Source organism: Astyanax mexicanus, chromosome 25, assembly GCF_023375975.1.
Source record: "Astyanax mexicanus isolate ESR-SI-001 chromosome 25, AstMex3_surface, whole genome shotgun sequence".
In the NCBI taxonomy this organism is placed as follows: domain Eukaryota; kingdom Metazoa; phylum Chordata; class Actinopteri; order Characiformes; family Acestrorhamphidae; genus Astyanax; species Astyanax mexicanus.
In genome coordinates, this window is record NC_064432.1 from 20918761 (window position 1) to 20931224 (window position 12464).

Here is a 12464-nt window from a genome sequence, read left to right on the forward strand (position 1 = left end):
TTAGACTAGTAAATACATGCATTCAGAGACCATAGTACTACTGTTGCTAATAATATTAATAATAATACACATACCAATAATGTGTATTACTTTACTTTAGTGTTATTATCAATAGACATTTGTAGTAGTATAAGATGTAGCATAGACTTTGTAATGTTTAATTATAATGTACTATATACCATGTGCTACATGTGATATACCCATATTATTGTATACTGTTTAAATAGAAAAAAAAACGTAGTCATGATGATGATTACAAGCATTTCTAAATGTTAATAATAATAATAATAATAATAATAATAATAATAATAATAATAATAATAATAATAATAATAATAATAATAATAATAAATAATAATAATAATAAAAAAAATAATAATAATAATAATAAAAAGAAGAAGAATAATGGTTATCGATAATGATACATTTCTATTAGTATGTATTAATGATTAGCGCATTAGAGTAGAGCAGCCAGCAAACGTTGCTTTAATGCTGTTTGTCAGTGAGGACAAAATCTGCCAATGTAACTTTTTGTTCATATTTTATTAACATTTCACTTTTAGGTCACATGATAATGAAAAGTTGGCACGCTACATTTAAGAGTTTTTAAAATTTGCTCATTAATAAAGATACTGTGCATCACTTTACTTAAATAAGAAGAACAAAAGGAGAAAGAAGAGTTTTTTTTTTCACTTTGTGAAAACTGTAAAAGCCGAACAGGACAATGTCGTTAGTTTAGAGAGTCTGTACCTTCAGCTCTGCTCTCTGCCCTCAGTGTCCAGTTTTAGGGCCAGTTCCTCAGTTCCTCAGAGTCTCAGTTCTCTCTCAGTCTGCCTCGGCTCACTCTCTCCGAGACACTGAGAGTGAGTGTGTGTGTGTTTCATCACAAACTGATGAAATGGCTCGTTCAAGTCCTTAGCATTTGTTGACCAGCGATCTCCAGCGTCCAGAAGTGTATGCATGTGTGTGTGTGTGTGTGTTCGATCCCTAGTAGGTGCGTGTGTGTGTAGTTGTTATAAATGTCCATTCTTCTCACAGCTTTTTAGCTTGTCCAGACTTTTCAGCATTGGTCATCTTGGCTCTTTTTTACCCTCCATGGCATGTAAATAGCTGGACGTTGCCTGTAAGACTCTGTTCAGAGTCTGAACGCATTAGAGAGTGTGAGAGTGTACGGTATGTTGTGTGTGTGGGGTATGTGGTGTGTTACGTTATCCACCCTGGTCTTTTTAAGCCTTTTCAAGCTTTTTCAAGCTTTTTCAAGCTTTTTTTTGCATTGGTCTTCTTAGCATTCTTAGCATTCTTGGTGTTGGTTGGCCAACTCCCTTGCCAGTGTCTGAATGTTGCATATGAATGTGTGTGTGTTGTACAGTTCTAATGGTTATGCAGTCAAATTGGTCCCTCTCACAGCTTGTCCAGGCTCTTTGCGTTGGTCAGGATCTCCCTGGCTAGCCTCCACGTCTGCTTGGCGGCGGCCTCGAGTGCTGAGTGCGGCTTGCCCTGAAACAGGTCCAGGTTGGGCAGGAAGTAGTGTGGGCAGCGGCGGCACTGCAGGCAGGAGATGAGCTGCAGCAGGATGCCGTTGAGGCGGTCGCCGAGGCAGGACTCATCCCAGTCGGACTCGCGTGGGTGCTTCTCGCACTCATACAGCAGCAGCGTCTTCATGTGGTAGTTGTTCAGAGGCTGGCCGGGCAGCTCCAGGTGTCTGTCCCGCAGCGTCTTCAGGATGCTCAGGCACTTCTTCCTGCATCCCGACAGCAGCAGCCTGTTCTCCGCCTCCGCAAACTGCAGCACCCAGGCGTCACTCTCCGCTGAACTCTGCTTGCCTGTGAGTGAGTAGCACTCCTTGGACAGCAGGTTGAAACCCTCGGCCTTGACCTCCGCCACCCGGTTAGGGCCTGGCCACGGGATGTGCGGCATAGGCCACTGGGCGGCGCTGCGAGGCCAGATCCCCGTGCACTTGAAGGCTGGCGTGATCTGTACAACGTAGCGCTCGCGGATCCTCAGCCTGACCTGTAGGGAGAGGTAATCACTAAATTAGTGCATTGTCAGTCATTCATTCATTATTAGTGTTCATATTGCAGTGGAAGTTTTGAGAACATTTGCAATCAATGCTTAGAGATGATCTGGCTGTATATGTGGACCAAAAACCAAGAAGCATAATTTTGAATTTAAAAAAAATTGAATTTTAAAGACCGTACTTACTTACAAGAACCATAAAAAATATTACAAAATTATCATAATTTTACCACAATTTCTATTAGAAACTAAAATCGTGCCTGACCTCGCTCGTGTCCGCCACCATCTTGACCACATCCCTGTAGCTGCACTTGTCCACAGCCTGAGCCACTAGCGTCTGGAAGCGCGAGCGGATCTTGCGGGCGGACAGGTACCCCGACGCGGTGATGAACTCTACCCACAGCGACATGCTACGCTTCCGACCGTCGCTTAGCTTCAGCACGGCACATCCCGGCAACGAGCCGTCGTCCACGAAGTTAAAGACGCCCATCTGGTTCAGGTACAGCACCACTTCAAATTCGGTGGGGGACACGACCTCCATTCCCTGAGACAGTGGGAAGTGAATGGGAAAAGAACAACATGAACATCTTGACAACTCTGCATATTGCACCTTATTTACCTCATTGCAATAATTATATCTATCTATTTATTTATTCATTTATTAAGCGCAAAGCATGAATGACTCTTTAGAATTATATAATAAACCACTCAGTGGTATTAAAACACATTGTAGGAAAAGAGAGTGGAACTACATTCCATCAGATCTTGTAATCTGTGAATGCATTAAATCTGCACTTTCTGTTTCAGATCGGCTGTTAAGTATAATAATGTTTAAACGGAGGAAACTACATTCTCCTCAAGTTTTAAGAGCGTTTTTTTTTACGTTTTTTTGTTTGTTTGTTTGTTTTTGTTTTTTTACTACAGGACAATAAGGCTAGGATTGGCCTTTTTTGGTACAAGTGGTGTTTTTACAGCGCTATACAGAAACCCATGTAGAAAAAGTGCCTTGAATAAGAAGCATCAGTTCTTCATGTGTTTGTGTTGAAAATGATTATTGACATTTGCATGCACACTTGCATACATACATACATATACATGTGTTAAAACATATGGTCACATATGTAAAATATAAAATGGATAATTATCTTAAAGCTTTATTAACCTTATAAACTGTTGTACTGTAATATTTTGTAGTCTAGTATATTTTAGTCTATAGAAGTTTGTGCACAAACACATCTATCTAGCTATATGTGCGTATGATTACATATTTTATTATATATCCAGAAAGGTCTGTGGGGAATATAGTACAGTATAGTGCCTAAATCTTGCTTGCTAAAAGAGATTGTGTTAATATCAGCTGCATGCACACTTAGAAAAATAAGTACAGATTTGTACAGAGTACCTTTCAATGATTTTTTTTTTTTTTTTTTGACCCATGTTTTTTTTGTGCAAGTAATGATTATAAACATTATCGTCAAATGAGTAAAATTGTCTGGCTTTCAAATGAAAAAAGGTACAATTGAAATATATATTGTTTATTAGTACAGTAATAAAAAATACTGAATTTGGCTAGTTAAATGGTACAAATCTGTACTTCCTGCTGTTAGGAAAGACTTTGTACTTCAGAGGGAACACATCTAACCCTTTAAAGAGCAATATTATACCTATGAGGGTATAATTTTGAAAAGTGTACTTTTGAGTACAAGAATGTCCTTATGTCGTACCTCTGTTTTTCTGTGTGTGGGGTATTAGTATTATACTGACGATGGCATTTCTGTTGTGTTGCATTAAATCCACATATGAAGCTCATTCTAGATTAATGTATACGTATTGTATCGCTGCACCACATATGGGACTCAGTCTGTTGCTTAAATGTGTAAGTGTTGTATAAGTGTGTGTGTGTGTGTGTGTGTGTGTATATGTATATGTAACAGGTAAAGGTGTGAGTGGTACCTCATATCGCGCCTCGATCTCGCTCAGGGAGCTGATGAACCGAGGCTCCTGCACCTCCACTTCCTTCAGCACGTCGGAGACCACCTTGCACACCTCTCGGATGGTCTTGGCGATGGCGGCTTTGCGGGCCTGGCAGCGCTCGGTGTAGTATTTGTTGAGCTGGTAGACCAGCTTGGCCTGCGTGGCGATCATGTTGGGGCAGACGTCCGGGCTGAACACCGGAGGGTCGCAGTACGCCGAGGGATCCAACGTTCACACACACTCCGGCCCGCGGGCGCACACACACACACACGTACACACACCAGGGAGAGTGGGGAGAGAGAGGGGGTGAAAGAGAGAGGGAGAAAGTTTGGGAGAAGTGCAGAGCGGATGGACGTCAGCCTGGAGCAGGAAGAGGAGGAATAACACAGCAGAGAGAGAAAAAGAAAGGGAGGGAGAGAGAGGGAGAGAGACTATGTGATAGATAGAGAGAGAGAAGGAGAGAGGGATGTGTATGGTGTGTGTGTGTGTGTATGGGGATGTCCCAGGCTCTCTGTCCCTGCTGTCTTGTCCCGTTATTCGAGCATCTCTGCCCCTTTGATGTTCCAGCTGAGCGTGCGTATCTGCGTGCGCGCGCGCGTGCGTTTGTATGTACTCCTCCGCACTTGTCCCTCTTCCCGTGCAACCGCACAATTACGCACCTGCGTGTCCCCGTATCCCGCGTGCGTCTGCGTGTGTATGTGTAGGTGTGCGTGTCGCGCGCGCGTCTCTGTCCGCCCCGCGTGCGCGTGTTATACTTTATGAATGGTCAGACAGAGAGCAAGACGGAGAGAGACAGAGATGGAGGGGGCGGGGCTATGAAGGGGGACGTGACTTTGCGCAGGGTCAGGCCAACCAGAGCGCGGAGCTGTCAAATGCAGGGGCCAATCGGTGAGCACGGCGGAGCGCTGCAAGTTCATAAAGAGAGACAGTGTGTGTAAAAGAGAGAGCGAGCGAGACGAAAGGGAGAGTGAAATAGAGAGGGAGAAATAGAGAAAAGAGAAGAGGGAGAGGATAATAAAAGGGATTAAATATATATATATATATATATATGTGTGTGTGTGTGTGCGTGTGTGTGTGTGTGTGCGTGTGTGTGTGTGTACTTATATAGATCTATATATTTTTAGATATTTTTTTAAATATATCGAATTTTATCTTCAATTTTGTATTTATTTTATCTGTTATAAGTGATGTGAAGAGAGAAGAAAAGAAGGCATAGAGAGAAGAGAGTGAAACAGAGTGAGAAAACTAAGACAATTAAGAAATTAGAAAAGAGTGAGAGTATAAAACAATAGAAAATAAGTAGAGAGTAAGAAAAGAAAGAGAGACAGAGAGATTAATTAAAGAGAAAATAGTAAAAATCTAAAAGAAGAAGAGAAAAATAGTGGAATAAAAACAATTAAGAGAAAATATAAAAAAAATGGAGAAACAGAAAGAAGAAGAAGAGCAAGTGGATATGAAAAAAGAGAAAGTGAATAAAGACTAAGAATAAGAAAATATACATAATTTAGAGAATAAGAAGAGAGGGAGAGAGAAAAGAGATTTAAATATATGAAATAAAACCTATTTTATAAGAGAAAAAAGTGAGAGTGATAGAAAAGGAAATAAAAAACACAAAAGGTATGTGTGTGAAAAAAACAAGAATCGAGGAGTAAAAAGGAAAATTATAAGAAAAGAAAGGGAGAAAAAGAAACATACATATAGAAGGACCTAAAAGAAAGACTACAACAGATGTGTGCACAGAAAGATACAAAGAGGGTGTAAAAAAAAACCTGTAAAAATGTAAGAGAAAAGAAACGATAGAAGGAGAAAAGAGGAGAGAAATGGTGTTAAGAAAAAACGGTTAGTGGTGTTATTACAGTGTTATTAGAGGTGCTGTGTTTATTTCAGGTGTGTATTAACGCCGCGCGCAAAGTGATTAAATCGGTGTGTAATGTTGCTCCGCATGGGTTCATCCTCTGCACAGTCTGTGTGTGTGTGTGTGTGTGTGTGTGTGTGTTTCTGCCTGCGGGCTCGCGCTGTCGCGCGCTTCACTCCGCTGTGGTTCTTTGGTGCCGCGCGCGCTCGTTTGCGTGTGATTGTGTGCACGCGCGCTTTTCGCCGCCGCCGCTTCACGTGGTAGTGTTGTAGCGCGTCCGCGTGAAGGAGCCGCGCGCTCTCCTTTTTTTTTTACCGTGTTTCTTTTTAACGTATTCGGTTTAACGCATTAAAACCCAGAAAATGCAACAAAAAATACATATATATATATATATATATATATATATATATATATATATATATATATATATATATATATATATATATACGTATATATATATATATATATACGTATATATATATATATATATATATATATATATATATATATATATATATATATATAGTAATAATAAAAATAATTACTAAATTAAAACTTTAAATAAACTTTAAAATTTAAATAATTATGAATGATTATTTTATATGTGAATAAAATTAATTTATATGTTTTTAGTGTAATTGTAATTCTTCCTTCTCCCATTTTTACCAATAATGTTAGCAATTTAATCATTCAAACTGTGTTAATGAATAAAGTGAAAGAAAATTAAAACTTAATGCTTAGTGTATTTGTGATTTGATTAGAAATGATAAATAATTGCTAAGTATTAATTTGTAAATTATGTATTAGTAGCTGTCCATAACTGGGTGTTAATTGAGATTGTTTTGTGGTTGTAAATGATTGTTTAATGTCACCAGTTAGTGGTGATAAATGATTGATTACTGATATTAACGGGATTCATTTATTAATTGTGTTAATAAATGACTGTTTGTTTAGTAATAGTAAATAATTACTTACTGAATAATTAGTGATATTGATTCGTCACAGTAAATGGTTTACGTATAGCAAGTGGTTAATTATTGATGGTAAATACATGTCGTTGATTAGTAATAATCAATGATACTTTAGTAATAGGTGATTGGTTAGTGATTGGAACTCAAAGGGTTTGAAACATGCATGGGCGGAGCTTGTAGCTTTTTATCCTTCTTATTGCCAGCTCCACCTCACTCACTCACTCACTCACTCACTCACTCACTCACTCACTCACTCACACACACACACACACACACACTCACACTCAGCTAAATGTGCCCCACTCACCCAACCCCCACCTATATATTTCTGTTTAATTCAGTATAATTTAATCCTTTAATGAGGGGCAGATTACTTTAATTCCACCTACAAATTGTATATAATCCTAATCTTAATTTAGGTTTAATCTCCGCTATACTGATCTGATTCTTTCACATCCATCCTCAAATTAAATACTGATAATTGTGCAGTATAGCTGTACTGTAGGGGTGTGCGATATTGTATTGTACACAATATAGCATAACAGTCATTTCACTGCTTCACATTTTTTTTTCGCGAAAATATTATCAGTAATATGAATTTATTTTGATATTTTATTTAAAAATTTCAAGAATATACTACTGCAGGAAAATATGTTATGTTTTATTTAGTATAACAGTTTCAAACTGATATCAGTAACAAAAATTGTTTAAAATTACAATACGGTAAAAACAGAATATTTAGTGCATACATATATATATAAAATAAAGGATATTTTTGTAGTGTGTTTTTTTTTTTTTTTCCTCATTTGTCTGTGAGCGCATGTAGACTCAATGTTCTGGTGCAGCTGCAGTTTCTGTGCCAGCTCATTGCTCTTTAGCCCCGCTCTGCCAGCACTGCTGCTTACAGCTGAATCCACTGGCTGGCTTTGCCCATTTGAGGCTCCAGATCCTCCACTAAGGGGGTGAGGCAGGATTACATGGTGTTTGGTCCTTTGCTGTGTAAGACTTTTCTAAAAAAAAAATATGACTGTATAGATTATCATGAATTATATACGTACAGCATTTGTACAAGCTATACTTTTGCTGCTGTGCTTTATAACAGAAAGATAAAAAAAAATAAAAATAAGTATGTTCTATGTAAAATTTTATATTTCCATACATTACCCAACTACAGGCTACATTTACATTTAAATGCAATCTTTCAGTTAAATAAACTTAAAAAGTTCTTTAAAGTAGAATTATTGTTTAAAGAAGCTGATACAACAATTAACAAAACATTTAACTACTTTACAAGACATAATTAGTTTATTTATTTTTTTTTTTAAGTATAATTAATTTTTCAGTAAACATTACTTAAACATTTAAGTAAGGCAACCAGTTTCCTTAAATTATTAAAGTTAATGTAATTTATCTAGGCGTACAGTTTTAGTGTGCTCATCTTTCTCTTCCAACCATGGATCTATAGGCACCATGTCTAATGCCAGGTCTAGAGGGGTATAAAGCCCAGTGGAACTGTGGAACTGTGTTCTCTGGAATGATGGAGCTCCATTCAATTCTGTTGGGATTGGATGAGTTTGGGAGTAAGTTGGGGATCATCCAACCAGTCAACCATGACCTCACTAACACTCCTGTTGAATCAAATTCTTAGATCAGTGCTCCAAAATCAAGCAAAAAGCCTACACTGGTCTCTCCCCCTCTCTCTTTCTCTCTCTTTTTCTCTCTCTCTCTCTCTCTCTCTCTCCTGTGTTGAATGGAGTGAGAGATGCTCCTCTTTGATCTGACAACTCCACTCTGATCCTCTTGACGGCACTGCACAGTGTCTGATAAGCCTCTCACTCTCGCTCTCTCTTTCTCTCTCTTCCACACACACACACACACACACACACACACTCACTGACTCACCAGGCACTGTTAAAGGGATAGTTCACTCCAAAAATGGTAGCTCTGCTCACAGTGAATAAAAATCAATATACAACAATTAGCAGTGTGATTACTACCTTTCTTTCATTTTCCATTAATGATAGATAGATAGACAGATAGATAGACAGATAGATAGACAGACAGATAGATAGACATATAGATATACAGATATACAGAGATGGAGACAGATAGAGATATAATAAATACATAGGTATAATACACATACATTGGTAGAGAAAAAGCTAGATAAAAGACAGACAACGGATCCTGAGTAATATTTGTCTGATACGGTACATTGTACACTGTTTTACAGTGCATTGTGGGATAGTATTAATACATTGAAGATTTGGTGCTGTGTTTTTGAATATAATTTGTTACTAGAGAATTGATTTAAGAATCAAGTAATCTGTGCTTTTACTGCTATTTGAGTCAGTTTAATGATTTGAGCATCATAAGATTACTCTTTCTATGAATTGTATTCGATCCTTCAGAAATTATTCAGGCCTCATGAAATCCCACATTTAACTTCTATTTAATTTAGTTTGATTCTTTTTTTCTGAATTGAATTTGGACATCATAAAATCTCATACAATTCAGTTTAATACAATATGCTTTTTAAAAATATTTATTGTAATTTTTTTTATCAATAGTGATTAGAAACATAAATAATGCGCAACATAAACATTTTTCTGCCTGTTTGAATGTATTAAGTTTAAAACAATGTGTTTCTGCACCACTTTTGGTTACTACATACAGTAGCTGACAGTGTCGGACGTGTTCATACACAGTAACCGTTGTTGTTCCACAGCAAGCTTTTTTTTTTTGTCCAGGCAGACCTAGAGGAGCAGGAGATGCCAATTTAAATTATTTACACAACACTCTTTCAGACCTCACTCATAAAACACTGACGGGCCCAATTTTAGATGGGAAGACAAATTGATGGCTCCTCATGCCAAGGACAAAACCAGCAGTCTGCACCGTGGTTGGCTAGTGACTGATCACATGATGTGTTGGACTTTCTCAGTTAGTGTAATGTTTCATTTTAGCGTGGGTTGAATTATTCCATCCAGAGTTTTGTTACTAGATGAAAATGAAAAATCGAGTAAAGAAATTCAGACTAATATAAAAATATAACATAAAAAAAAATAGGCAAAAAAAAACATTTCTTTTTTACTATACTAAATGGAAACAAAAGGAAGAAGGAGGTTAAACACCAACTGTTCTGTTCTAATTTTGTCCTGTAAAACAAATGTAATGGTAAATTATACACTCACCTTTCAGCATTTTAGCTTAAAATAGTGACAAGATGTAAAAGTATTATTAATTAACATATTATTTTTAATTTTATAAACCGTTCATAAGCCTTGAATAACATATTTATAAAGAAATGTCATATAGAGAGAGAGAGAGAGGGAGAGATGACCCATAGCCTTTTACAGCAAGGCAACCTGAGATGGAACACACACACACACACACACACACACACACGCACACAGTGTAGAGGCAGGGAGGCCCCAGCTGTGTTGCCTTGAGGAGCTGGTGTGGAAATGAGCCACTGTCTCAGCCAGCCTCGTCTCTCTCTCTCTCTCCCCAGCATTTGCCAGCCTGAACCGCTCACAGCCGAAACCTCCCATCACTGATTCAGCTCAGTTACATTTCAGAGAGATATAGAAATTTATAGACTGAGATAAAGGATGAATGAATATAAAGTATATGTAAAATAGATCAGTGTTTAAGAGAATTATATTAGATATTTACCTGTATAAATAAGCAATTCATAGTGCACTAGATACTAGTACTGTTGATTTATAAATAGTAAGTAAAAATACAACATATTATTATTAAAAGTAGCAGAAATTTCACCATATAGTTTTTAATGAGAATGAGAGTCAAAAGAGTGAGAATTTGAGGACTGTTATAAAAAACAGCTTGATACCAAAATACTAGAAACAATTCAGGACATCACGACATCTGACCTTTCACTGCTGTTTGATTCAATTTGGTATTTTTTACAGAATTGATTAAAGAATCATGAAATCTGACCTTTCACTGCTATTTGAATCAGTATGAATATTTCTTTTGAAATGGTTCAAGCATCATAAAATCTCTTATTTACTACTTTTTGATTCTTTCTTTTGAAAGGATTCAAGCATTATATAATTTCACCTTTCACTGCTATTTGAATCAGTTTGATTCTTTCTTCTGAAATGATTCAAACATCACAAGGCTTCACTTTTCACTGCTGATTGTTTTGGTTTGATTATTTCACTACTATTTAAATCAATTTGATTCTTCAGAAATAATTAGATTTTTTCTTCTAAAATCAATTTGGGCATCATAAAATCTCATACAATTTGAACTGTTCCGTTTAATACATAATATGTGCTTGTTTTCAAATATGCAGAAAATGAGTTTTTGTACAGTAATAATGACAGACATGAACAATACGCAACATACACCATTTTTCTGCCTGTTTGAATGGATTACGTTTAAAACAATGCGTTTCTGCACCACTGCAGCTTTTCTAAGGCTATCCCACAGTTCCTTACTGCCCCCTAAACCCCCCTGTTCCAATCTATGACTTTTTTTCCCCCTCTCTGTAGAATATGTGGAATATTTCCTTGTCACATGATTGGTTTTGCCTGTGGTTTATGACATCACTAGTCATGAGCTGCCCGCAGACGTCAGCAGACATTAGCCACAGCGCTCATGCTAACGTTTGCTGAGTAGCTGACACGCGGAGACCGGAGGACACATTCTTGCTACCGGCCTTTCAAACACACACCAACAGAACGCAGACAGAATGGACTCTCTCTCTCTCTCTCTCTCTCTCTCTTTGTCTGGACAGCGTACAGCAGTGGCGTGGAGTGTCTGTAATGCAGAACAGAATCCAGGCTGGAAACGTTGCTGTTGTTTGTTAATCAAACAAAATGTCCATCAGAATTTACTCAGTGTGTGACGAGTTTGGGTTCCTGGAGGTTTCTGACTGAACATTTTCAAAAGAGAACCTTTGCGGTTAAGACCTGTATGAGTCAGTTACATTTTCTGTAGTTAAACAAGTTACAGCTAAGCATACTTTTGGTCATGTGTTCGTGTTCCCATAAGAATGTTTTCTGCAGATATTTTTTCTGTAGTTTTTGTTTCTCCAAGTGATTTTTTTTTTATTATTGTGTTGTGTGAGTGTGTATTTAAGTGACTATTATACTTTGTGAATCTCTGGTTTGGTAGCTGTTGTGGTAGATCTTATAGTGCGAGCAGTTCAGGCAAAAGCCTCCGGAACCGAGAGATTAGTTTGATACACTGTTTCTGCTAAAGCTAACACTGATCTATCCTAAATACCTGATAATAATCTAAAAAAAAAAAACTAATAAAAATAATTCAACATGATATAATTAAAAACACGCCTTTTCAGCAGGATGATGCTCACCCACACACAGCAAGGGTTTCTAACCAGCACTTTCTTGGTCTTCTTGGTCGTAAGATTTATAGACAGTTGGGGTGTCATCTTCAGCATTACATTGTGGAAACGTTCATAAAAAGAAATATTTTAAATGGAAAGCATTAATTGTATTTTCAGTGTTGCATGATCTTCTTCTGCCAGCGTATAAGTGTGAATTTTGCTGTAGAAGAGTGGCGTACAGTAACTTCAAGAGTGCTTCAGGCTTGTTAGCGCTGTCCTACAAACATCAGTGGCTGTCAGAACCCCAATCACACGTGCACACACTCCC

General features: G+C 37.6%; 2 protein-coding genes across 5 annotated transcripts in view; one reads left to right on the forward strand and one right to left on the reverse strand.

Annotated features, from left to right (window-relative positions):
- lrba (LPS responsive beige-like anchor protein) overlaps positions 1-12464 on the forward strand; it is a 273015-nt gene that overhangs the window by 163535 nt on the left and 97016 nt on the right. The gene's annotated exons all lie outside the window — the stretch shown is intronic.
- Positions 525-4860, reverse strand: mab21l2 (mab-21-like 2). The gene is made up of 3 exons (XM_015606673.3): positions 3970-4860; positions 2282-2560; positions 525-2010 (listed from the first exon to the last, which is right to left on the reverse strand). The coding sequence occupies exons 1-3, from the start codon at positions 4159-4161 to the stop codon at positions 1402-1404; spliced, it is 1080 nt and encodes a 359-aa protein (XP_015462159.2). The 5' UTR covers positions 4162-4860; the 3' UTR covers positions 525-1401.

What these genes read in the sequence shown, in the direction of transcription:
- mab21l2 (XM_015606673.3), bottom strand. Translation starts at nt 4,161, where the DNA reads ATGATCGCCACGCAGGCCAAGCTGGTCTACCAGCTCAACAAATACTAC. An exon ending in AGATCGAGGCGCGATATGAG is followed by an intron (nt 2,561 to 3,969) that starts GTACCACTCACA and finishes CCACTGTCTCAG; the next exon opens with GGAATGGAGGTCGTGTCCCC. An exon ending in TGGTGGCGGACACGAGCGAG is followed by an intron (nt 2,011 to 2,281) that starts GTCAGGCACGAT and finishes CTCTCCCTACAG; the next exon opens with GTCAGGCTGAGGATCCGCGA.